Genomic DNA, 26384 nt, shown 5'->3' on the forward strand with positions numbered 1-26384 from the left:
AGCAGCTCGGTAAATCCGGAAGCAATCATAAAATATGGTGCGTTTTATCGTTACAATTTGGTGGTGCGGGCATCATGAGACATAGCACAAACTTCGTTGGCAATTCATTTGCCACGAACGCACGACACCATGAAGCGGCAACGACGAATGTGTGCCGAGGCGAGCGGCCGTCGCTTGGCCGGACGCCGCCATGTTGCCGTAACCCAAGCGACCCAACACCAACGGCGGCTTAGAGCGAACGCTATTTTCGAAAATAGGGGCCGCCTCAAGCGTTAGCCCAAGAGTGACTCCAAGCGTGCTTTACGTTCTGCGCGCGTGCATTTGGACGCCCCAAGCTTTCGACGACCCAGGACTCCAAGAGGGCCCCAAAGTTTGAGGCCCCCTATTTTAAAGCTTTCTAATATTTGGGCGGCGCCGTCCTGCAATGCGGCAGCCACCAGAACAAGACATGCTGCTTGTTTGATAGGTAGGTGGACCTTCCGCCATCTAGTGCATCAGCATCAAACTGCATAGTAAAACATGGCCGATCCGCCAAACCAAGATCAGCTGCCCCAACTGCCCTGCTGACTCCGTTGACCAGAAGCACTTGATCTGGACCTGTCCTGACACGTACGGCTGGCCTCCGCGCCCGCTACACATCTGCTCACCACATTCAGACTTACGAAGGCTGGACAGCCCCAATACCAACGCCAAGCGCAAGCTTATAGTGCCCTGCTAGACTTCATGTCGGAGTCTGGCGCCCTCATCCTCACTTAACCCACCCCCTTCACCTTTAGGCCTCAGGACATCCTCATGAATTAAGGTTTGTTAATGAATCAAGGAATGAATGAATGAATGAATGAATGAATGGAGTCGGAAGAGATGCCGGAAAAAAGATAGACTGATTCAATGAATCTCAAAATAACAGCTTGAGGGGCAAGTTGGTGCTGCATAGTACCCAGAAATGTGGCGGAACAAACACAATCACATGAGAATAAACACAACACAGGCACACAACACAGTTGCGCCACATTTCTGGGTACAGTGATTCAATGGAATGTGATAAACGTAGTGTTGGATGATCGATTGGAGGTGGTTGACAGTTTGATTGCTTGACTGGGTGATTAGTGAGTAAAGGATTTGTGAATTATACCAACATGCTTCAGCGAAATAATCTCGTGCATGTGTCACTGAATATGAACACGCGTGATTACCTATAATAGTGCGACAATGTTGTATAACATTGTATCATGTACGTTAGTGCGGAGGCTTTCGTTTGAGGATATGTCTTATCGTGATGGTGGTGCTAGACGCACAGAGAAAATTTGTAAGACAGATGCCGAGAAGGTGGAAAAGAAAGGTCGGTGTGAGGCACCTACAGATGTTGAAAGCGACGGTGGCGTGCCGAGATACGAGCTTTAGAAAATGAAGCAAAGCGCCGTAAATGTGCGGAAGAAACCGAGCTGGAACATCAGCAAGCTGCCGACGATAGGGAACGCAGGGATGAAGCTCATTTGGCAAGTAAAGCTTAAGATGCCGAGCTTAAATGTCGCCGTCATTTGACTATAGACAAAGAAGCGGAAGTGAACTAGTAAGGATCGAACAGCTACCCCAGCGATCACGAGGCGAGCGCCTCAACCAACTACCTCACGCCGACCTTTTTTCTTTATTGCCTGGCTTTGATACATATTATTTCACCAAAACGAAATCCATAAAATACACACAAAGCGCTATTTACATGAGATACCGTCGTGATCAGCCAGAATGGGTCTGGCTTCATCACAATAAAATTGAAGCATTCACGGACAAGGATCTAGCCTTGAAAGCCACTCAGGAAGTTCTGCAGTAGCTTTCTGTATCGACAAAACCCTGCCTATAACTTCCTGAAAATAATTTCGGGCAGGTAGTGCATTTTTGTCACAGTGGTAACTAGCCATTCTTGAGCGCCATATAAAGTGGAGGCCCATGAGCTTAAGTCATATGGTACCCCATCCTCACTTTCTACACATAAGTACGGATACCATACGGGTCTAGCGGGAAATCTTTCATTGGCGTTCTTTTTAATATAGCCCAACACTGAAACCTTTCCCAATAGTGTATAGAAACATGGTATATTGTTTCTGGCTTCCTGCATGTCAAGCATCACCTCTCCATATTACACAGCACCCCTTCTCCTCCCAAGGGTGTAGACAGCCTTTTCCACGGCGGGGAAAAACATTTCTTAGTCATCTTTGTCTTCCGTTGCTGCCGTCTCTACGGCAACGTAGGGGCACAACGATGACGCCTTGAGCTCGGTCTCTAGAAAGGAGCCTAGAACACGCCATATGCTACCAGCTATGAAAACCAAGCGCCGCAACGGGCGCGCGCCCTCGCCTCGCTAGAATATTCTTTTATAAGCCAGAGCTGCTGCTATTCAGACCAATGCAATTCAAAGGCCCCAGCGAACGTGAAATTGGCAGCGCACAAGGATTGGTGCGTCCTCGTCTCGAATACGCATGTTCTCTATGGGACCCTTACACAGCCAAGAAAATTTCGAAATTAGAAAGAGTGCAAAGGATCGCAGCCCGTTTCATCTGTAAGAGATTTTAAGCGCACAGATAGTGTTTAAGGAATAACAGATAGTGTTGCACACATGATCAACTCCCTAGGTTTATAATCCCTTCAGGCAAGACACACTGTAGCAAAGTTGAAAATTTTGTACCTATATGCAACAATCTGATTAAAATTAACTCCCATGATTATATTACTCCTGTTTCGTGCGCAAGTACGCGTTTCAGTCATAGAAAAATGCTAGAATAATTGAGACCATACTCTAATACAGTTAAGCATTCATTTTTTCTCAAAATAATTGCAGAATGGAATGATCTGATGATGTGTGTAGTAAACAGCCCGAATGTAGAAATATTTATTGATAACTTGAGATCCTATCGCATTTGAAACCTTTGTTTTGTTTTGTGCATCATCTTTTTGCCCTTACATAAAGCTTGTCTAACTTTGTTGTACCTTTTCTTAACTGTATCTTTGCTCACCCCTGCTTAGAGTCAAAAGAAAGCAGTATTACTAAATAAATAAATAAATAAATAAATAAATAAAAACCTACGAGAAGTTTAGCGGAACTACACGCATTTCTGCTTATTAATTTAGGTTCGATTATTTTGTTAAACTGCCATGCGTACTCGTTAGTTTCTATAGCTTCGCAATTCGGCACTTTTATACCTTGGATGAGTCACGGTCACATTTTTTTCATGTGAAACTGAAGCCATCCTATTTACTTCCAACACAAGCTGCGTACGACGCAATACTAAAAGATAATGATGATATGAAAGTGTCATTTATTTACACAGTACTTTCAGTGGCGCTACCTCTTGCGGAAAGAGAAGAAATTGATGAGAGAAAGAAATGAAAATAAGAGGGAGAGAGAAAGACGCGGGTGGCAACAGCTGTTATCCGCCACTGAAACGGCGGCGGATACAATTACCGCTTACAACAAGTACAACCACCGGTGGCAGGCGAGCCCCCGCAGTGGCCCTCCGTTCCCAGCCTCATAGAGCCAGGAGCCGCCACCACCCTATCAGTCGCAGAGGTGAACTAGTTCTGGAAGTCACACCGGAAAACACGAATCGACCTACTAGCTCCATTTCAAACTATGACATTTTCTTATTTGAGGTGTTGCATCAGCAATAATGAAGTTAAAAAGCTTGCCTTCCGTTTCTTTCATCATTTAAAAGCTTTGCGTAAAGGACGATTGTAGCGCAGCTACAGCAATGAGTAGGATGAATGATACCTGCACTATATTCCGGTACAACTGAGCATGGAGTAGAAGGCCGCCTTCAAACACACCTCATATTAACGCATATCTGCCTGCCTATTGAAGTAAGTAGTACTAGGGGTGTAGTAAAACTAATGATACATATCCGCGTCCCTATCGAAGTAAGTAGTGCAAGTACTATCGTATAACCGTTTATTGACTCAAATACTCTGAGGCAAGCAGGACATGAGTACCACCTCGCACGGCCGCACAACACTCATAGGTTCATGTTTGTACGGCCCGTTACGTTCGGCAGCCCGGTTCGTGGTGGTCTTCTGCCGCACCGTGTCTTCACATCGGGTATTCACAGGCAGGCTTGAGTCAGCTCACTGAACGTGTGCACGCGCTCTCAGGAGACCTCCTGGGCGGGTGCCTCTTATGCCCGGCGTATTAGTCCTCGGGCTAAACTGTTGGCGGCATCCCCGAATGCGTAGGCGCTCAGATAAGCTCCATGTGGCGGGGCTAGCTAGCAGAGGGCGAGGTTAGCATGCAAAAAGCACCAAGATGAACTCACCAACGTGCAAAATTTAGTAGTGTACTTTTAGAGCGCTTTGTCTACCGCGCACATTCAGCGAGTTTACGGTGATGCCTCGAAAGACCCATGACATTACCGTTACAACCGGTGTGTGTTTAAGCGCTGGGACAGTGTGCCCACTACGTGACCTCAGCAAACATCGAAATTACATGATAACTTTTATTTAAAGAAGTTTAGGCATAAAAAGTACAAACAATATGTAAAAATGAAGAGAATAAGGAAACGACAAATTAAAAATGATAAACTAAATAAAAATAACAGATCAATTGCAACTCGCCAAATTTACGCAGCAGTGCTACCATGGAGGCGTGCCCTAAATGGTGGTGTTTCATAAGGTAACCTTCGATATCCATGTTCAGCTGCTCTGAGCAAGTTAAATTCCTTTAAAATAACATTACACTCATTGTCACAATTCTCCGCAAGCACTACATATAAACTTTGTGAACAGGTATGAAAGAGTAAAGGGTGATTTTCTCTGGTATTTCCTGCTACCTGCGCACTTGTCTGCCCTTAGAGTGTCTAGATAGAGGCCCAAACTTCCCTACTATATGGGCCGATAAGTTATTGACGTACTGCCTATAATATGCACACACAAAGAAAGAATGATAGAATTTCCTCTCTAAGTATTTTTTCTTCTGTGCTTAAGGGAATGACACGTGCCGTGACGTTCGGGATCGATATGTGAAAGCCCACCGGTGATTTGGTAGTCTCTATTGTAGAGAGTAATATTTACTTGGTGCATGTTTTAAATGGGAAACGATTTCTTGACTCATGAGGGGCGGGATAGAGCCTGCCATCAAAGAGCGTCCGCAAGCACTGACAAATAAAAAAACAGTCGCCTCGCCGACAGGATTCGAACCACCATTTTTCTATTCAACAGCCGAGTGCGCAAATGAAAGGACTACGCTACATTGACTCTTTTTTTTTATTGCCTGGTCTTGACACATTGCATTTCTGGAGAACTAAATCAACAATAGCCACACAAATGCTATTTACATACGCTGTTTACAATGCCATGCTAAAATTCACGCATGCACAACAAAGGCTCTAGCCTTGAGAGCCACTCGGGAGGTTCTGTTGCAGCTTCCTGGAGTGCCGAAAACCTGTTCACGCTTTCACGAAAATAAATTCTGGCAGGCCGTGAATCTTAATCACAATAGTAACCCGCCATTCTTGAGCGCCATATACAGTGGAGGCCCATGAGCATAATTAAATCGAATGGTACACCATCTTCACAGTCTACATGCCATGCGGGTCTACCGGAAAATCTTTTATTAGCGTTCAGTGCAATACATCCCAAAAAATATACTCCTTCCCAACAGTGTAAAAAACACGGCCTATTATTTCTGGCTTCCTGCATATTAAACAGTGTGATCCCCAGGGTATAAATAATCCCCTTTTCTACAAAAATGTTTTCACCGGCAAGGTTCCGGTGTGCAATTTAAAAAAGATTTTTTTGCTCCTTGCGTCTCCTGCATTCTTTTTACCCTTTTTAAAACATCTGCACCTGGGCATCCATCGTACAAGGCCCTATACAAAGGCACAGGGAACATAATGTCACACAATGCACGATATAATTTCTTTCGTTTTACTTTGGACAAAACCAAACTGCTGATGCCCCAAATCACAGGGTTGCATAATGAAAGCTCATCATACGGCAGTAATTTTCTGGCAACCCAAAAATCTCAAATTCTGGGAGGCACATACAAGCACCGAGATACGGTAGTCAGCAACGTGGCTCTTCCTGAACAGTATATACTTCCCGTACCAAACCGCACACCTCTTGCAGCTCTGACGTAGATAATCGTGGAGATTCAACATTGCGGTTCACCGTATGGCTTTTGCGAAAACTAAATACTCCCATCAAAATAAATAAATCAGGAGACACATCACAGTTTTTCTGAACAGCCAAAATGCGAATGCTTTACGGCGTGGTGTCAAAGTCCTTTTTAAGCGTTCGGTGGAATATGCACCAGAAAAACAGAATCATGGCACTGAGTAAATCAATAGTTAATGGCATATGGTATGTTGGCAATTCAGGTGGAAATTCACACCTCCTTACCATCACGCCATGCCTTAGCAGGGAGCGTTGAGACGTGCAATATAAAAAAGAACGGTTTTGCAGCAGTTCTTTGAGAACACGTTTGTAATTTCCGTTGCCTAGCTCAAGGAGGCTGGAGAATGCCGACGGAAAGGACGGCAGCGACAGTAAGTAATAAAATATAAAACTGAACAAAAATTACAAGAACTTGTCCAGAGTATAGGATATGGCGGGCAACGAAAGCCTTTCGCAATCTGCGCATGCGAAATTCCGAACAGAACATAAGTACCACTTTTCCGGAAAGTCTGGGGCGTTGCGCCATCTTGCGACCTTGACACAAAACACAAAAAAGCAGTTTCATGCAGCTCCTGCCAGGGAGCAGGAAATGAGCCGAATCGTTGCACATTTTAAACAACATTTTTATTTGAAGAAACAAAACTTCAGTTTGTCTAATCTACATTTGATAGGCGATTTTTACGCTCTATGCATCAAGTGTCCCACACTTTCTACCTCTGCTCGGGAAGCCAGTGTTTGCTGCAAGCTTATAAACCTTTCCCTGTTAAGCGACCTAAAGAAACAATAGGTCACGAAGCTACAAAGGTGATTTGCTTCTTGACCTGATTTTTGCGGGATCCAGTGTTTGTGGGAAGGGCAATGAATGCGACTTTGTCGATGACATTTCTGCCCACAAAGCACTACTTGCCTCTTTCGATGTTTTTGTTCCTTTTCCACGTTACACTTTCATTGCATTCCCTTACTTTACACGCGCTAATGGCGGTGCTATCATTGATTATCTGCCTTCGAACCGTTTCTCACGCTTAGCTACAGGGGCGATATCGACACTTTAGTCTCCTACTTTGAAAACGTCGTTAAAATGTGTATCCATCGTATTGTTCCTTTAAAAGCAAAAAAGAAATACACTAAAGCTCTTTCGATGACTTGAAACACTTTGTATATATATCATGCCGTGTTTACCGCTAGAGGTGCACAAAAGGCCTCAATGATCCTGCAAGCCTTGTCAACTTTAATAGCGAAAAGGAGGGACTTCGAATGTTGGCTAATCTGACGAAAGACACCTTTTTCCACTTCCAGCATGACGATCTTCCGCAAAACAATCCCCGCGAATTTTGGCAGTCAGTTTTGTCAAACAGTTTGCATCTTCATCTTTTATTGCCAATAATAAAATATTTAATTATACGGAAAACGTAACTATAGCATTTAATGCCTATTTTCAATCTGTGTTTCTATCTGACACCTGCAAAGCTCTTTCCTTTAGTTCTTCTGACGCGGCAACATCGATAGACGACATTACCATCAGCGAAGAAGGTGTGCTTAACCCAATACTGAAGCTGGACGCACACGCAAACAATTTAACGGGGCCTGATGTAATGCTGCACTCATTTCTCCTTCAATATTCATTATGAACTGTTCGATATCTAACCATCATGCTCCGTGAGTCGCTAACCTCTGGCGTCATATCATTTTCCTGGAATCTATAGTGAAGATGCTTCCGTTGTTCAAATCAGGCAGCAACAGCTTTTGCTTAATTACACTTATCCCATTAACGTCGTATTCATGTAAAATGTTGGAGCACACAATCCACAAACATATGATGGAATGTTTGGAATTTAATAACAAGTTGTCTCATTTTCAACACGGATTCAGACAAGGTTTCAGCAGCGTAACACAGCTAATTGTATTTTCGCAAGACCTTTACTGCCCCCTGGATATTGAAACCTAGGCGGATGCTTAATTTGTAGACTTTTCTAAAGCTCTTGAGACCGTACTACATTCTAATTTGCAAACTAAACTCTATATTAAAAAAAATGTTCGCTCACAGTTCGTTCCTTTCAGTTCAACTAATTCCTCTAGTGTAGATGTATTATCTGGCATTCCTCAAGGTTGGTGCTAGGTCCTTTATTATTGATTTACCTCGCCACACCATGTCACAAACACGCCTCTATGCGGACGACTGTGTTTTTTAACACGTGAATCATATACCCGAATATCATTTCCAACTAAACGCCTAATGTGATGTTTTGTGTGCTTGGTGTAATAACTTCAAAATGAAAATAAATTTTAGTAAAGCTGTAGTGATGTCGTTTACTAACAGCATGTCCCCTTATCTGTTTAATTATGCTTTGAAAAACTCACCATTGCCCTGGACTCCCGAATATAAGTGAAGTGTCATATTTTAATAAGTATTATGTTATGAAGTGTTATATAAGTATTTAGTTACCACAAACATGTCCTAGCCATAGTATATTAATTTAGTTTGCTCTAAATCACTCAAAAACGCTTGGGTACTTGAGAACATTGTCTAAGGCTCCGAAATGGTCAAAGCTACCAATGTACACATCTTTAATTTGTCCGGTACATGAATACATATCTCCTGTCCTGAGTCCTAATAAACATTGTGAAATTGACATAATCGAGAGCATTGAAATAAAAGCCATTAGGTTAATATAACATCGGTATAATCTCCATTTTTCACCTTATTGTGCCGCATTCACATTGAATCTAACCCCGCTGTCCGTACGTCGTTACATGTATCCATTGAAGTTACTGCATTGCATCGTAAATTCAGTCTATCATGTAACACATAACGTGTACCTTAGCCCCGATATACCCCGATCACCCAGGAGTCTTCATGGCCTTGATCTGAAGCCATACTTCGCCCGTACTGATAAATCCAAACACAGCTTTATCCCCCGGACAATCGAACATTCAAACTCAATCTGTGCCACAACATGGTCTCTTCCACTATGCACATTTTTGTCAGCCATCGATGCCACGTTATTCATTCTTTTAGATTTTTTTATGTTGTGCTTATTGTATATTCGTTCATTTTCATTTACTCCGTGTCTGTACCACGTTATATCCACTGTGTCTGTAAACATGTCGATTATGCTTGTTTTGTAACATTTCATTTTGAATGTATTTTTCTTAAGCCATCTCTGGCAATATCCCCTGCAGGGGCTTCAGTATAAATAATTAAATAAACTGTACTGTGATAGTCAGCACTTCAGCCATCGACATGCACCTGTGCGTTGTGCGACGAAGACAAAGAAGAAGTACGCTGGGCTCGCCGTTGCAAGGTCCTGTCCTCGCAGCTCTCCATCTGAGCGTCAATAAACGCCCTATTACAATTGGTGGAGGTGCGGGGTATCACAGAAGGGGGCATCACAGAGGGGGGCGAAGGCAATTTGCGCACGAGCACAGTCAATAACGGCTTGATGAGTCGATAGAAAATCGTATCCGAGGATGATATCATGCGAGCAGTTCGGCAGAACAATAAACTCGATGGGGTACAAGACGTCTTGAATGAGCACACGGGCTGTGCAAGATGCGGAGGGGTGAATGTGCTGTATGAGAATGTGCTGTAGGGTGAATGAGAGTATGACATTCGTGTCATATATCGCTCAGGCCTCAAGCATACTGACGCGGACGCTCTTTCGCGCTCACCGCTGCCTCCCTCTTCGTTGTCTGATGAGATCTGCGCCTACGATTTGTCTTCGCTTGCCACTATCGACATGGCCACGGAACAGCGGCGCGACCCGTGGATATCTACACTTCTGGACTTTCTTTCAAGTCACTCTCCAGGTCGTTTGTCTCGGGCGCTTGCTCGCCAAGCTCACCATTTTTCAATTCGTGACGGGCTGCTCTATCGCCGCAATTATCTTCACGACGGAAGGAAGTGGCTTTTAGTCATCCCCCGTCATCTCCGCGCCGAAATTTGTGCTGCTTTCCATACTGATCCCCAGTGCGCCCACGGCGGAGTGTTGAAAACCTACACGCGCTTGCGTCTACGCTTCTTCTGGCGTGGAATGTACCGCTTTGTCCGCCATTTTGTCCGCTCTTGCCAGTCTTGCCAACGCCGAAAAACTCCTCTCAAGTCCCCTGCTTCGTTGCAGCCGTTGCCCTGTCCTGCCCGTCCGTTTGATCGTGTCGGCATAGATCTATACGGTCCCCTTCCTACAACTTCAGCTGGCAACCGCTGGATTATCGTGGCAGTGGATCATCTAACCCGTTACACTGAGACATCATCATTGCCCTCTGCTTCCGCACGCGACGTGGCTGCCTTTATTCTGAAAAACCTGGTTCTTCGCCATGGTGCCCCTCGCGAACTGCTCAGTGACCGCGGACGCGTTTTCTTATCAGACGCTCTTGAGGCTCTCCTGAAAGAATGCCGCAACATACACCGCACCGCTACCTCGTACCACCCTCAGACGAATGGACTGACAGAACGTTTTAACCGCACTCTCGGTGACATGCTGGCTATGTACGTGAACACCGACCATTCCAATTGGGACCAAGTTCTACCGTTTGTTACTTACGCATATAACACCGCGACACAGGCCACTACTGGATTCTCTCCATTCTTTCTCCTTTACGGGCGCGAGCCACCCTGTACTATGGACACACTTTTTCCCTACCGCCCTGACGTTTCCGAATCTTCCCCGCTATCCGATGCCGTCACGTACGCAGAAGAATGCCGTCAGCTCGCCCGCTCTCTCACAACAGAAAATCAGTGGCAACAAAAATACCTCCGTGATACCGGCGAAGCTTCGTCATATCTCCCGAACACACTGGTGTGGCTCTGGGTGCCCTCCACAACCCCTGGCCTTTCAAAGAAGTTTCTTGCTCGCTACCACGGGCCATATAGGGTCCTCCAGCAAACATCTGCAGTCAACTACGTAGTTGAGCCCGTCACGCCCTCTGCGGACTTGCGTCGCCGTGGTCGTGAAACAGTTCACGTGAACCGATTGAAGCCATTCTATGACCCCGCTGTGCTTTCAGCGCCATAAGTCGCCAGGATGGCTCCTTTTTTATACCCGGGGGGAAAATGTACTGTGATAGTCAGCACTTCAGCCATCGACATGCACCTGTGCGTTGTGCGACGAAGACAAAGAAGAAGTACGCTGGGCTCGCCGTTGCAAGGTCCTGTCCTCGCAGCTCTCCATCTGAGCGTCAATAAACGCCCTATTAAAAAACAAATAAACGTGTTCTTCACAGCATCGAGACGATACGCGATACTACTAATGGAAGGGCAGCGCTTCGTGAGGAAAATGGCCGCCATAGTTGTTGTGAAAAACATTTGCGTAATCAAATTCCTTCTCTCACGCATACCAGGCGCGTGCTATGGTCATTACACCAAGCTATTAAGCACTTGGCGATAATCGTGTTTTCTGTGCCAACATCACGTGCGTGTGTTTACCTTTGACGATCTCTTTAGCTACTCATTGCGCAGGCTTATATATGATGTCTGATTTTTCCTCAGGTACGTAAGAAAGTTTCTTTCTTGCTTGAGGGGTCATTTTGACGCTATGGAAGGCGTTAGAAGACATATATTCGGCTTTGTTGCAATATCTGCAGGGTCACTACGCCCAATACGTAAAGCTATGGAGAAAGCTTCATAAAAGAAATGTGTGGAGTCGTGGCACCTCACATCTTCCGGAAAAAGGTTCTAGTCGCTAATGACAGGCAAAGAAACACCTATTTGACAGCAGCATGGTGAAAACCTTTAATTATGCATCGTGCTTATATGCGTGCTTATTATAGGAGACAATATGCGGGCCATGATGTTGTTCCGCCGAATAACTTCAGCGCAATATGGATAGCGAAGGCTAACTCACGAAAATACGTTTTCCGAGCAACAATCTCCGCTATTGTACTTTGAATGAGACCACCTAGTAAACCTCAAACGTGTTCACACATTGCAGTAAGAAAGGCTTGCTCTCGGGGTCGCCTAGACTCAAGATATTTAGTATGCAGCTGTATACGCTTTCGTATTAAAGGGCTCATGACACCAATTTTGAAACATAAACTGTTTATTGCATCTTATTTCTGATGTGCCAAGCAACTAAACCTCAGAATTCCAGCTGCATTGGAACTGCAGATATTTTTAAAACTATCATTTTCGTTTCTTCGTGAACAGCTTGCTGATTAGGCAACCGGTCAAGCCGATGACGACATAGGCCACCGCCTCGTCGTCTGCTGCGTGTTCTGTGCACGAGCAGCGTAAACCGCGGTTACGCGAAGCCACGGTAGCGTCGGCTAAACAGCAGTCGTGCCGCTTACCGATGTTACCACAAACTGAGCTATTCGTCAATCTCTGTTAGCAATAGCGGCGCGTAGCAGCGTAACGTATTGAGCGCGGTGAGCTGCACCGAGGCACACAATACCCTTGCCTTATATGCCATAGCACATATCGTTTACGCTGCTCATTGACGGGCCCAAGTTAAGGCCCCAGCTGCATCATGAAAGTAGACGATAAGCTGAAGAGTCTTACAGCTCCAGATGCCGCAAGCTTTCAGCAACGGCGCCCGCGAGCGCGAAGGACGACGGCGCTCTCGCTGTCTGCCTCACTATAATCGTCGTTAGGCCTAAATTAGCAATGAACCCTAGCGGACGGCACTTTGTAATAAATTCAGCGAGGCGTTTTAGTAAATGGGCCATTCGATCATAAAACTTCTTTACTCCCAATCCCACTGTTTCGTAGTAAAGAAAATTATTACTTTCGGCGATGTCTTTTCTTACGCTGACTCAAGGGATCCGCAGTATATATAGCAGCGCAGACGACTTGAGCGAAAGGCATGGCCGGCGCGTCTGGCGCGGCGGCATTTGTAGCGGTGGGGGCAGTACAATGGCGTTGGTAGCGCCGAAGATGGATGCATGGGCAAGAACTAAATCGCGCTTCACTGCAATCTGTTCTATTTTCACAAACACGCTCAGTACACTTATTGGGAGTCATGTTAGCAAGCGCGAACACAGTACCGTATATCGGCAGCTTATCGGCACGTGTATAGCAGCAGACAATGCGATAGACGTCGTTGCTCGTTTCAACATGGCGACCATTGTCGGTGGAGGGAGCTTCACGGTGCCAACTTCAGCCACTTGTTTATAAATAAGGAATGCGTCTAGGGCGCCCAAATTTTGGAAATAAAATAATAAGGTCCAGTATTATCTGCCAGACTACGAAACTAATATATTGGATGACTGTGGCATGACCCTTTAAACCGTCTGATTCAATGGTTTAACAACGATCATATTTAAAGAAAGTATTGGGCGACAAATTAAGATGTTTTACCAAGCTTTAGGGCTGCGCTGATCTATGTGACTCAAAATTGCAACTTGGCAAGTTGGAGCTAGCAGCCAAAGTACTGCTGAACGTCGGGGGTGAAAGAAGTTCCAAAAAGCAAAACCAAACCAGCGGGGCATGCTCACAACGATGTGAGATATACCTGTGCTCGGAAACTTCATTTCAATGCAAACGTGCTTGATTTGAAGATGGATGCGCTATGTGGTGCATTCTATTAGTTATGGCTTGGTGAGTGACGGCTTTATTTGCTTATATCAACTAAAAGTTGCGCTGGTTTATGTTTCATATTTCTGTCTTGCAAACTATTAAGATGAAATATTAAGGACAAATCACGCAGTCCACGTTTGCACCGCTCCACAGTATAATTATGCTTTATACAACGGCCGTCACCGCGATCGATCCCCCGTCCTTGGTATCAGCAGCCGAGCGCTCGTACCATTCATCCACTACGATAGGCCAATGCAGTTTTGAATCGTCAAAATAACCGAGGGAGAAAGAACAGGCAGCGGCTTTTTTTTTTTTTTTTTGCTCCAACATTTCTGCCAAGTTTGTTCCTAACGCTTTTCCCCAAATACTGAGAAAAAAATCTGACTGGGTCACATACGGTGTGTGCTTGAGCGCGTAGACGTCGCAGCTATATGGTTTGTCACAAGTCCGGGCGCTCTTTGTTTTTTTTTTTTTGTTCTTTTAGCTACGTTTCTCATCGCACATTTCAACAGTTAAGACTTCGTACAGTGGGAAACTCACCGTGAATGAGGCCGAAAGTTACCGCCATCCAGGGAATGTCTGGAGCAAACACCGCAGCCAATAGACCCATCCACAGCACGATGCTTCCTGCGAGGCCTATTTGGAAGACTGAGAAGAACCTGCGCATCACAGCGACTAGGAGCCCTGCGCAGAGAAGAAAACACCGCATGGCGTAATACCGCAGAATCGTTCGCAGCTTTACAGATGCGTGTCCAAGTTTGGGAGAAACTAGGCAGGATCGGGTTTTCCTAGCACAGCGCAACTATAATGCTTTTGTAGATGTAGCAGACGACGGGATATTAACATGTTTAATAAATCCACGCATATTTATAGGAACGCCTGAGAGTGACCAGTGAACAAAATGCTCAGTTGAGTGCGTACTTCATTGTAATGGGCCTTTACTAATTGGATTGGCATTTCGTAATGTATGTTGACGAGTTATGTTTTATGTAATCAATTTTAACACCCTTCCCCCCCCGCCGGGGTGGCGCAGTGGTTACGGCGCTCGACTACTGTTCCCAAGGACGCGGGATCGAATCCCGGCCTCGGCGGCAGCTTTTCGATGGAGGCGGAAAGCAAGGCGCCCGTGTGCTGTGCGATGTCAGTGCACGTTAAAGAACCCCAGGTGGTCGAAATTTCCGGAGTCCTCCACTACGGCGTCTCTCATAGCCTGAGTTGCTTTGGGACGTTAAACCCCACAAACCAACCAAACCAACCAACACCCTTCCCTTCTCGAGGAACTAATGACTTAACTGCTTATGCTTTCTCGCTAAGAGTAAAAGTACGAAATGAAATCTGTAAACTTCATTTGATCACCCAACAATCTGTAACGTTTTGTGTTATCATTGCAATCATCTGTTTGCCGTGGCTTACTTTTTTGTTTGTTTGTTTTTGAACTTTGTATTCCTGTTTTCGTTGCCTATGCTACTGTGCATTAATGCTATATCCCACCCTTATAAAATTCCACATGGGATTGCTGTATTTATCAGTAAATAAATAACTAAATAAATAAATAGATAAAAAGTTATGCCTCGCAGCAAGAATACTTATCTCTACGGGAGTTTTAAAATTGTTAGTGGTGATTATTGGCTGAATGGTGCACGCATTTCATGCCTACAGGCGCAGTTTAATATACCACGAGGAAAAACAGGCACTTTCCTGTAGCTAGAAAGAGCGAAAATGGCGATGGTTGGTTTTCGGATTTCTCGGAGAAAGTCCCGGATAATATTCTTGGCAATCTGGTTGAACCCAATGTAGAGACGTCTATCTAAAAAAAAAAAAAATCCCTTGGTTCAGCGTACCACCATAGAGCAACAACAAATTGTATAAGGCAGAACGCCGTTTCGACAGCTGGATATTTTTAAGGAGGTCCGATTTCCCTAAATTCGGAACTTCAGTGAAAATAATGCTCAATGTGCATAAAACAAATTATTTTGAGCATTCGCAAAAAAAGTATATCGAAAAACGGTATAGCCGACAATCTATTATTTTCGTAAACAGTACGCAGGCAAATAAATGGCGTATGGTGGCGATATTTCAACCCATTCCGCTAACCTGTGATGTCACGAGTACGGTGGTGTCATTGTGAGTGATAAGTCACTAGAGGCTGTAATTTGCTGGAACCATGACGGCCAAATTACGTCGTGGACTCACGTATGGTAGCTGCGAAACTCGTCTGCTCTTTTCCTGCGTGAAACCCTGAGCTTGGCGACATCAATTTGCGTCGTTTACCGAGAAGGCGGATCGATACTTGATCGATAGACTGTGCACAGTATTGTTAGTTAAACGCAAAGTGCGACAAATAAGTTACGCGCTTAACCGCATCACGAAAGTACACAAGTTCACAATGCTCGCAGCCCCGGATTCCTCGAGATTACAGCAGCGGGGCCGTCCGCGAACGCTGTCCGCGGTGACATTGCCCGATGACATTGACATTGACAATGTCCGCAATGACATTGGCCGATGACATTGACAATGTTCGCGATGACATTGGCCGTGCGAATAGTCGTCGCTATGCCTAGTTTGTTTCGCATCGAAGCCACGGCGGAGAGCAATTTGGAGACGGCCAGCTCGACAGCCGATACTCTACGCTTGACATAATCTTGTCTGTTAACGAAGAGGCAAGATATGCGAAGCACCGCCTCTGGGTCTCTTTGCGCTTGCGTCAAAATGCTCGGAAGCGCGGCCGCGTTGGACGGAACGGTGTTTCAAAGAGAATGACTTCCTGCTCGTGCGTTTCCACTAACATTGGATGACCCTGCACACTCTGACAGGTTGAGCAGAAGCGTGGCAACCGCCACGCGGCTATGAGTAGAAAATTACTTGCATAAAAATTGTCACTCCTGCCAGCAACTCGGTGTGGGTCAGCAATCCACAAGAGGGGTTAATTTTGGACGTTGCTCTATCCCAAGAGTTCCTATATTTACTAGCAAAACTAATTACAGTCTGCTTAATTTTCGGTCAGCGGCGCTCGGGATGAACCGTTACGGAGAGGGTGTAGGCACGGAGGTGTTTTGCGGGAGGTTCAGCAGCAGAGACAGTGCTGCTGTTGGACGACACCTGCGCTCGAGAAAACGGGTGCGACGCACATTGCCTGCGATATGAACGTGAGCCGATGGATAATTAATCGACGATGAGCAGCCCCCAAACTGTTTATTTTTTTCGGATGCCCGGAAATGTGGAACTGAAAGGGTGGGAAGAAGCGGCATTTTTAAGCGCCAAATATTTCCATTGTTAATGAATATCACTGAAAGTCGTGCGATTGAGTGAAAGCGAAGAAATACCCATCTCTCGTACGATGTGCTTGCCTAATTTTAGGCGTTTCATGATCCATTCGCTGCAATGCCCTGCCGGGCAACGTACTCACCCAAAACCTATCGACCAATCAGTTCCTCGCCATGCAACCTGTCATGGTACCACTGCCAGATGCGTGTCCGTGATTTCTCGCGCCCAACACTGATACCGATAACGCCGAATATTGCAACGCCGGATTTGCAACAAAATGTGGTCTTTAACTTTGACATGTTAAAAGCGCAAGGATAAGTTGCAAAGTTTTATTATTTTGTACTAAAAAGTGCAATGCGGCGTTTCAGAAAAAAATAATTCCTTATAATTTGAATCTGTCATAAACACTTTCTTCAAAATGCATGACATACCTATGACGTTAAGGCCAACACGGACCGGGATATGAAAAGAACCCGAACAAATAATAGGCAACAAGGTTGCGCCGAAGGGGAACTGCAGGTATATACTCTGAGGTTCGAAGCCCAACGAAAGCGGAGCCATTAACGACAGCGTTTATTCGTGTGAGTTTATGCAGCTAAGATACAATTTTTTTTTTCAGACTGCACGAGAGATTGTGTAATCGATACAATGCACTGACTGAACCATTGTTCTTTTGGGTGGCTGATATATTCCCTTTTAATGTACTGGCTTCCCTGCAGTTTAAAATGACGTAGATAACAGTTGTTTGTAACAGCCAGTTATGTTCTAGAAGCGTGAGCAAAAGTAAAAACAGCACTCTAATAAGATATGCGTTACTTTAGTGATGTAAAAAAAACATAAACTTCGATACCGTTTAGCAATAGATTTCATGAAACTCACAGCTTTCATAACGCTACCGCGTATTGACGGCACCGTAGAGATCCTTACATCTGATGTGATTCTGTTTAGGGTAACAATGTTATAGCCTTGAAAAAAGCCAAATCCGTTAAAATGAAACCACAAAACACATTCATCCCTTGTAATTGCACAATAAAAGAAAGGGTTCATATGTAGAGCTGTTTAAAGCGCTGTTAAGTGATCAATATATTACATTTGTTTTTTTTTGGTTGGTCGAAGAAAATGCTGAGTATAGCCTTCCTGCTTCTTTAGGCTGTTAGCAATTTCATCTATATTTTAGGGCCTCGGGGTTGGGTAACAAGCGCACTACCGTGCAAAAGTAAAATATTAACTCGCAATGCCTTCCTGTCTATTAGTATTGTAGGATTGACTTATTATAGCATTATAGTTGCGGAAGATAACCTGAAAATCGATCCATTCTGAGACACGGCAACATTTGTTTTCTCTTGAAAATTATAGGTATGCTATGTTTTGCGGCTGAAACTGCTTAAGAGCAATAAATTTCATATTTTGTATGAGAAGGAGCATAACCATGATTTATATAATTTTTGTGTTCCGGAATTGTTAACAACCCCTCAAAGGGCGCATGCTAACAAGGTTGCATTAAGAATTCAACTAAGAAAACAGGGGAGGGAATTGATTTCGCTTCTTCGCGACCTGTGCGTATATAGTTGAGCCAGTGGGTCTTCTCCGGCTTTTGCAGAGTTTCTCGGTTACTCAAATCTTACCGGGTGCATTTCGCACATCAAATAACGGGTATTTTTAGTTTGCTATTAAGTTTCGCTTATACATTCGACCTCGTTCTGAAAAAGGAAACAGAGAAAAACCAGACTGTGGTTTGCAAAACGTAAATGTCTGAGCTACAAAAATTGGAGAAAGTGAAAGGCGATTCTATGAAATTGGGGCAAGCCCGATAAATACGTGGCAAGCATCACGGAGCAGCTCTGGTACTTATGACGATACGGTTGAACAGTAAATGTCTTCTTTTCTTTTCTTTTGGTTTCTTTTGTGCACTCCTTAGCTTAGTGCTAAATATCGAAGATCGTGAAATGCAGCAAATCATTTGCGGTACATATAGCACGCATCCGGGAAATTTTCCTCATCCTTTCCTGCTTTTTTTATAACTTCCACGGAAATTACAATTTCCCTTTTCGGGGTGGGGCCGAGTGGGTAAGCAAAACGTCATCCCTAAAAAGACCAGTTCCTTGGTTACGAAACACACCCGGTAGGCTTTGAGTAGTTGAGAATGTTTACGAATACGGGAGAACAACCGCTGCTAAGCTTTGCCGAGGTTTTGAGGAGCGAAAAATTTGCGAGTTCTCGTCATTGCAGTTAATCACGCATGATTGTCAACAAGCAAGTTTTGAGCTGTTCTTCTAACCATATTAGGAAACACAACGAATAAGCAAATTATGGTAACTCTGTTTCTTATGGTTACCAAACCCGAAAATTGTTATTAGGCAGTTTTGGCCGCAGAACATGGCAAGCCTCTAATTAACGACACAAAGCATTTCTTTTTCTGCCATAAAATTCATTGAGTCGTAATATTTTGCGGAACGACATTGACATATTAAATAATTTCTTCAATACTAATTTAATTTTGCACGAGATTCATAGCGGGTTTTGTGGATTCAGAGCAACTTTTTCGTGCTGCCAAGTGCTAATGATATCAGTTGGAGCAAATTGTTAAGTGGTTAGAACTATACTCCCCCCTTATTTTTTCCTTTCATTGACATAAAATGGAAATGAGGGGAATTCGATCTAATGATTCAATGATTCCACTGAATTGATGTCATTATCGCTATGATACCGCTATGAGGATGAATTGCTATTTCGCTCTTTTTTTTTCCCTACATTTGTTTCCTGTTCCCTGTTTTTTCTTTGTTAGTACCCACTCCTGCATGGGCCCGAGAAGGGCTTGCCATATTTGTAAACAAATAAATAATGGCAAAACTCAGAATACGACAGCTTTTAACAAACTGTACGCAGATTCGCCAAGTCCTGGTATCTTAGTGCCCCCATGTCACATGTAACACATTTATAACGCCGGAGAGCATTCAGTTTGTTCACATTGGGTTGAAGTTAGCCTACCGAGCGATTCGATGAAATTTTCTCATCGGTCTTCGTCTCATTCATAAAAGTTTCAGCTGCACTTTTCACTAAGCAGCCGTATCCAACAAGGTTCAGAAGAAAGATGAAAAAAAAAAAAGAATAAATGCTGAACGAATCACGGATATCAGTTTAGTATAACGTAGTTTATTCTGCGGCAGCAAATTTCAAGAATTAATTGTCTGGCTCCTCACTTATTGTGCGAACGCAAGAACTATCTTTTGAATCAGCCAAACGCTGTGAAGTATATGATTTTAGAGCCTAAATCTTAGCGGTCGCATGAGCCTACCGTAACTATAGATCACCCGATCGGCTAACTACGGATGTAAGCAAACAAGTTGTGCAATCCGGCACGCGATGTAGCAATTTGCTTGTAGGCCACGTACCGGCAAGGTGACCCACGATCTCGTATATGCTTCCAGGCCACGCAGCGTTTCTGCGGTCTGTGCCAAATGCTTCCAGGAAGGAGACGTAGAAAAAGCCTAGGTTGGAGTGCGTTGAGACAGCGAAGAAGGCAATCAGACAAGTGGCCACAGCGATGCTCCACTGAGTGTCGACGCCGTTTGGGGGCGGTTGCTCTGCTCGATGCGATGCGTTGCCTTTCACAGTGTGGACTGGGGCGCCCGGCTGTATCTGCGGTTTCTTCATGATGCACCTGTAAAATGAGAAAGAAAAAGAGAAAACACTAGCGTAATTGACCAAGCTCAACGGTCTTATATATTCCACGTAATATATTGTTTTGACAATGGTATGAAGCTCAACAATAACGGTTTACTGATTCTAACAAGAACTGGAACCGCTTTCGGCAGGTTTACGGGGTAAATAAATGAGAATGAGTGAGAAGAGCATATTTTATAGCTTTGGGGAAGAGGTGTAGGCTTGAGGGGGGGAAAAATAGGTCTAAAGATATATGAACGCGACATGGATGATGGACGCACTTCTAGATGAATATTGTGATGTTGACGATGCGTCACGAAGCTTTATATATGTGCGCAAATTGACATGCTGAACCAGCTGGATGAACGTTAATCGTGGTTGTTGAAGAATAAAGAAAAGCTACAAAGAAATATTAAAGAGAAGAGAAAATTGTTCGGCTGAATAAGTATTTACTTCTTTCCGTGATGACGCGTAGGACTATGTTGTGTAAGCGCAACAGAGATCGGATTTTTGTAAGAAGTGTTTGAGCAGAGAGGACCCAAAGCATGTTCGGCAAAACACTCATTGCGTTGTTTTACAAGCGACATATACAGTTTATTACTTTGACGCACCCGGTTGGCCCTAAGGAGGTTATAGGAACAGTGAAGCTATTATGGTCGACGCTGGAATATGCCCCGGTCGTATGGGATCCGTAGCAGAATAAATATATTATGCAGCTTGCAAGGATTCAGCAAAAAAGCAGTCATTTTAGAAAACATAAGCGCTTGCATTTCCCCTCTAATTGAATGAAGTGCTTTAACATACCCACTTTTGATGTCCGGTTAAAAGTTTGCCGTTATTTATACCAGTTATTCAGAAATCCTATATAAACCATTCCACAATACGTTAAACAACACTGTGCAAGAAAAGTGCGGCAGGGAAAACACTGGAGACCCGCACACACTTCAAATTCTTAAGCACACATTCACAGGTTACACTGAGGAGAAGTTTATTGTAACTTCAAAACTGAGGATACATACTGACATACACAGTCTAATACAATAATATTAAACAATGCAATACAAAATGCATACAGCAATCACCGTCAAGAGATAATCATAAGTACATATCTCAAGCACTTCTATACATATTCCTCATCAAGGACTTCCCTTCATGGTGCTGGACTGCAGACCAGCAGAGTTACATAAAATTTATCGTGAATAGTTATATATCTTATTTACAGTACAATTAATCAAGGAAACGGGCAACATTCTGCTAATTGAGCTTCTTCATTTCTTTGTCAAAAATAAAAACAAAGCGGTTATTTGGACCTCTTTCCTACTCTGCAGAAAATTTGGCCCATGTGAGTTCGGCGCCTCATTAGTTGGACGCCACGCTGAACTATCGCAATATGTGCCTTTTGTTTTTCTTTATTGCCGGTCAACAAAGCACATGCAGGCATAAAAATCACTTGCTAACTTTTGGCTAAAGGGACGTATTAAAACTTCTTCACACTGATCAATCCGTCGACCACATCCAGCCACTGAGGCTACTCAAGCCGACTACGGAGAACATCTCTGAGAAATGTTACACTTTCGATGATGTTGTCCCTGACCAATCGTATACTTTCTTCTGCGTGCCTAAATGCCATCCCTGTTTTCCAAATGCTGTGGAGGCCCAGTACCATAGTCATGTTGTACGGGAGCTCGTCGCTTTATACGGGTGGAAATTGCTTGCCGTAAGGATTAATGGGTGTTCTTTCTTTATAGTTATTTGTAATATATCCCAGTGAAAAACAGAACTCTAGCCGTCTATAATAATGTGATCGATGGTCTCTAATTTTTTGCAGATTATGCAGTTAAGGGTCCAAGGTACAAATATCCCTTGAACAATTAGCCACACTTTTACGGGAAGGGTACCGGAACGAAGCTCGAAGAAAAACGATTTTATGGTAGGCTTAACCGGCATCTTCCTAACTCTCTTTAAGACATCTTGTCCTGGGCCTCCACAATATATGGATCGGTATTGGGGTACGGTTACAAATAGATTGAGCAAGTCCTTATACTATTTTTTGCTGGGTACAGTACTAAGATACTCCACCAAAAAATGGGCATGCAAAATGTGTACGGCAAAAACAACTTCTCGTAAATATCCAGTGAGAGTGCGATTTCTGGTCGGATGACTAGACACAACAAAGTCCGGTATCACATTACCTAAGTGTACCTGCATCATTTTGCGCAACAAAGGGTCTGCTTGATCGCTCAAAAAAAAAGAAACCATGACACAACTTGCCTCAGAAACAAATTTGAAAGACCAGAGCCACCCCTTTTCATGGGAAGAAACAAAATAGTGTGACTATTTCGCGTTCAATTTGAAAATACTCTGCGCAGTTTCTGCACATTCAAGCGAGAGATGCATAAAAATTGCATTAAGTACCAAATTTTGGTAATCAAAAACAAATTGCAAACACTCGCACGTGCGAACACCGAGAGTTCGCGCCCTTTCCACCCATCCGCTTGCTGCTTAGTCTTTTGCGTTGTGTCGTTCCGCAACTCTTTGTTGCTCTTATAATGCTTTAAGGGTACACCCAACTATTTCGCCGGAACCGTTGTCCACCACCTATTAGCAAACATTTCCGGTGTATTCCCTTCACTGTGCTAACACCCAACGCTCTTTTTCCAATCGATTTCGCACCCTGTCTTTTTAAAGTAGTCGCCCGCAACTCGAACGACTTCTTTAACGCTTTTCCGGCTGCGCAAGAAAGGCGGTATTGTTCGCCCAAGTAAGTACGCGTAAGCAAGTACTTTTACTTGCGTAGACGTGAGAGTGAAACTCTGTGCACGTTCATCATCATCATCCTCAGCCTGACTATACTCACTGCAGGGCGAAGGCCTCTCCCATATTTCTCCACTTAACCCGGTTCTGTGCTAGCTGTATCCACTTGACCCCTGCGAACTTCTTAATCTCATCCGCCCACCTAACTTTCTGCCGCCCCCTGCTACGCTTTCCATCCCTTGGAATCCAGTTTGTTACCCTAAGAGACCATCGGTTATCCTCTCTTCGCACTACACGTCCTGCCCATGTCCATGTCTTCTTAATTTCCACTAGAATGTCAGTAACCTGAGTTATTTCTCTGACCCACTCTGCGCGCTTCCTATCTCTTAATGTTACCCCTACCATTTTTCGTTCCATAGCCCTCTGGGTTGTCCTCAACTTAAGTAGAACTCTCTTGGTTAGCCTCCACGTTTCAGCCCCATAGGTGAGTACAGGTAAGATGCAACTGTTGTATACTTTCCTCTTGAGCGATAGCGGTAAGCTGCTAGTCATAATCTGCGAGTGCTTGCCAGTTTGTGCTCCATCCCAATCCTATTCTTCTTATTTCCTTTTCATGGCCCGGATCTGCGGTTGCTACCTGTCCTGACTCCTAAGTAGACATATTCGCCTACTACTTCCAGTATTTCGCTACCCAATGTAAACTGCTGTTCCTTCCCGAGGCTGTTGAGCATTACCTTAGTCTTCTGCATATTGATTTTCAAGCCTACCTTTCTACTTTTCCTGTCTAGGTCATCAATCATTATTTGTAGTTCATCTCCCGAGTTGCTTAGCAAGGCAATGTCATCAGCAAATCGCAGATTACTGAGGTATTCTCCACGTGGGCACGTTCATTATGTATCATTGATAACAGAGGCGACTCAAGATGAATAGCGAAAAGCAGAAATTAGAGCGGACAACCTTGCCGGACTGAAGAACAGACAGGCACACATTCCGATAACTATTGATACGTGAACCACAGTTTTCATACGCCATCAGCAATATGAATCACCGAGCCAACATGCTTGTGATTCATATTGCATCTTTACCCTCATATCATGGTAGGCTGCATGTAATGAAGCGTATTACGTAGCCTTTTTTCATTTTTCTGAAGGACTATTTTACACGTATCAGGTAATGCAACTATTACTTACATTGTTGTTTACATGCTTTGAAAATCCACAATGGAGAATCAATTGCAATCCCCCAAACTATGTAGGAGATCGGAACACATATTTTAGTTAGTAATTGTTGAGTATAGTAGCAAGGACAGCTCCAGGTATTTCCAGCTACAATCTGACGAACCTTTTATTTTTGGAATAGCGAAATTGCGCGGTGCTTGTTCACTTGCTTTTGTGCGACATGGCGCTTGATCGCAGACAACTCTCCTGGAGTGTATATATAAATGTTCTAAACGGGAAGTAAACGGAGCATTCGACGGAGATTCTCCATTGGAGTTTCGAACATATCCCAGAGGGGAGCTCCCGAGCACATCTCGTGGATAACTCAGTAAAAATGTGGGAGGTAGGGATTAAACGGCACGTGCCTGGTAGTTGGGGCGTTGTCTTGGAGGTAGCTGTGGTATCGTATGTTCACATGCTGTCACAGAACCAGAAAAAGGCATTCCAGTGCTATGACGTGAAAGTCAGGTCCTCTGCTTCTTACACAATGTCAAAGCTATTCAGGATGACAAATCAAGAGGATATCCAGCAACGGAACTGCGGCAAGAAGCACAGGCGGCCTTCGTTTTTAATGAGCAGAAGGCTTAGCTTAAGAAATTTTCTCAAGGTGTGGAAAACCATACGTTGATAAAACATGGAGATGAGTCAACAATAGGTGAAGAGAGCATGTAAAAAATGTAAAACAAACCGCTACAGAAAATATTTTGATTGTTTTCTGGCTAGTCGCTTTCTGTCTTGCAAGGCCTGTGACCCTCATTTTGAGAGAACCTTTTCTTGCCGAAAGAGCTAAGAAGGCGTTACCTGAGAAATTGTGGAATCTGATCACAATCTGAAAATATATATAATCCGGGGGAAGCATAAGGCAGTTCCGCCTCTGTCACTTTTCTGAAAAAGAACTGACCGACTTGTGCATGTGAATCATTCACAACAAAAGTTGTTGGATGCTCAGCGCAGTCCTTGTCATTTCATCTTAGTCGTTTTCCTTTTTGCGCTGTAATCTTTCAAAAAATACACGTAATAGTACACGTAATCATTGCACGTAATAGAAAGCCCCAAGCGGTCGAAATTTCCGAAACCTTCTACTGCTCATAGCCTACGCTGGTTTGGGAAGTGAAACAGCCTAAACTAAATCATACGTATTCACAAAAACAATATAGTAACCCGACGCGCATAAAAAAAAATGCAAAGTCTAAATTAACGAGAAGGTTGCAAAGAGAGACATATATCAGCCCCGTCGCTCCAAAAGGAAACCAGGCTTCCTGTGCACGCATGCAAACTGAACACAATGGTACAAAAGCAGGCTTACCCTGATTGGCTTCCTTGCAAAAGAACAATCTGCCGGTCTAGATCGTATGCCCGCGTTCAGAGTACCTCCGCACTGGAAGACCAAGTAGCAAGACAGACACCTCACGGTGTGCCTCGTTTTCTCTTTAATGTCTTCCACCACAGCTCTCCTTCAATTCGACGCCTGGAGAAGGAAGCTGTGTGCCAAGTTACACGTTGTAAATTAATCGGGGCAAGACCTTTATCGCCTGAAGACATTGTTTATCTTATCGCGGCAAGAGAAAAGAAAGAGTCCTACTACAGCAACTGCACGTTTTCCATATCGCGTTTCGAAAGAGTCATTCTGACGGATTATGGCGTAGAAGAGTTTCCTGGAGAGCGCCCGTCTCAATCATTACCCGGAAAGTTGCAGGAAAATAAAGACAACAGCGTCTTTCTTCCGTGAACGCGGCGAGAGCTTCGATACCGAGAGGATTCCGCGGAGAAAGCACGGTTTATAGTCAGCAATACCTGACTTGCAATCCTGACAT

At 44.1% G+C, this 26384-nt stretch overlaps 1 protein-coding gene across 1 annotated transcript in view; it reads right to left on the reverse strand.

The window, feature by feature from the left end:
• LOC146194907 (monocarboxylate transporter 12-like) overlaps positions 1-26002 on the reverse strand; it is a 40518-nt gene extending 14516 nt beyond the window's left edge. Inside the window, exons 1-3 of the mRNA XM_084597580.1 lie at positions 25877-26002; positions 20329-20597; positions 14213-14356 (exon numbers count right to left, since the gene is read on the reverse strand). Coding sequence (XP_084453706.1) covers positions 14213-14356; positions 20329-20590 — 406 coding nt within the window. The 5' untranslated portion in view covers positions 20591-20597; positions 25877-26002. The remainder of the gene's footprint in view (positions 1-14212; positions 14357-20328; positions 20598-25876) is intronic.
• Positions 26003-26384: the final 382 nt, after the last annotated feature.

This window comes from Amblyomma maculatum, chromosome 3, assembly GCF_055883805.1.
Source record: "Amblyomma maculatum isolate TAMU_Amacu chromosome 3, ASM5588380v1, whole genome shotgun sequence".
In the NCBI taxonomy this organism is placed as follows: Eukaryota; Metazoa; Arthropoda; class Arachnida; order Ixodida; family Ixodidae; genus Amblyomma; species Amblyomma maculatum.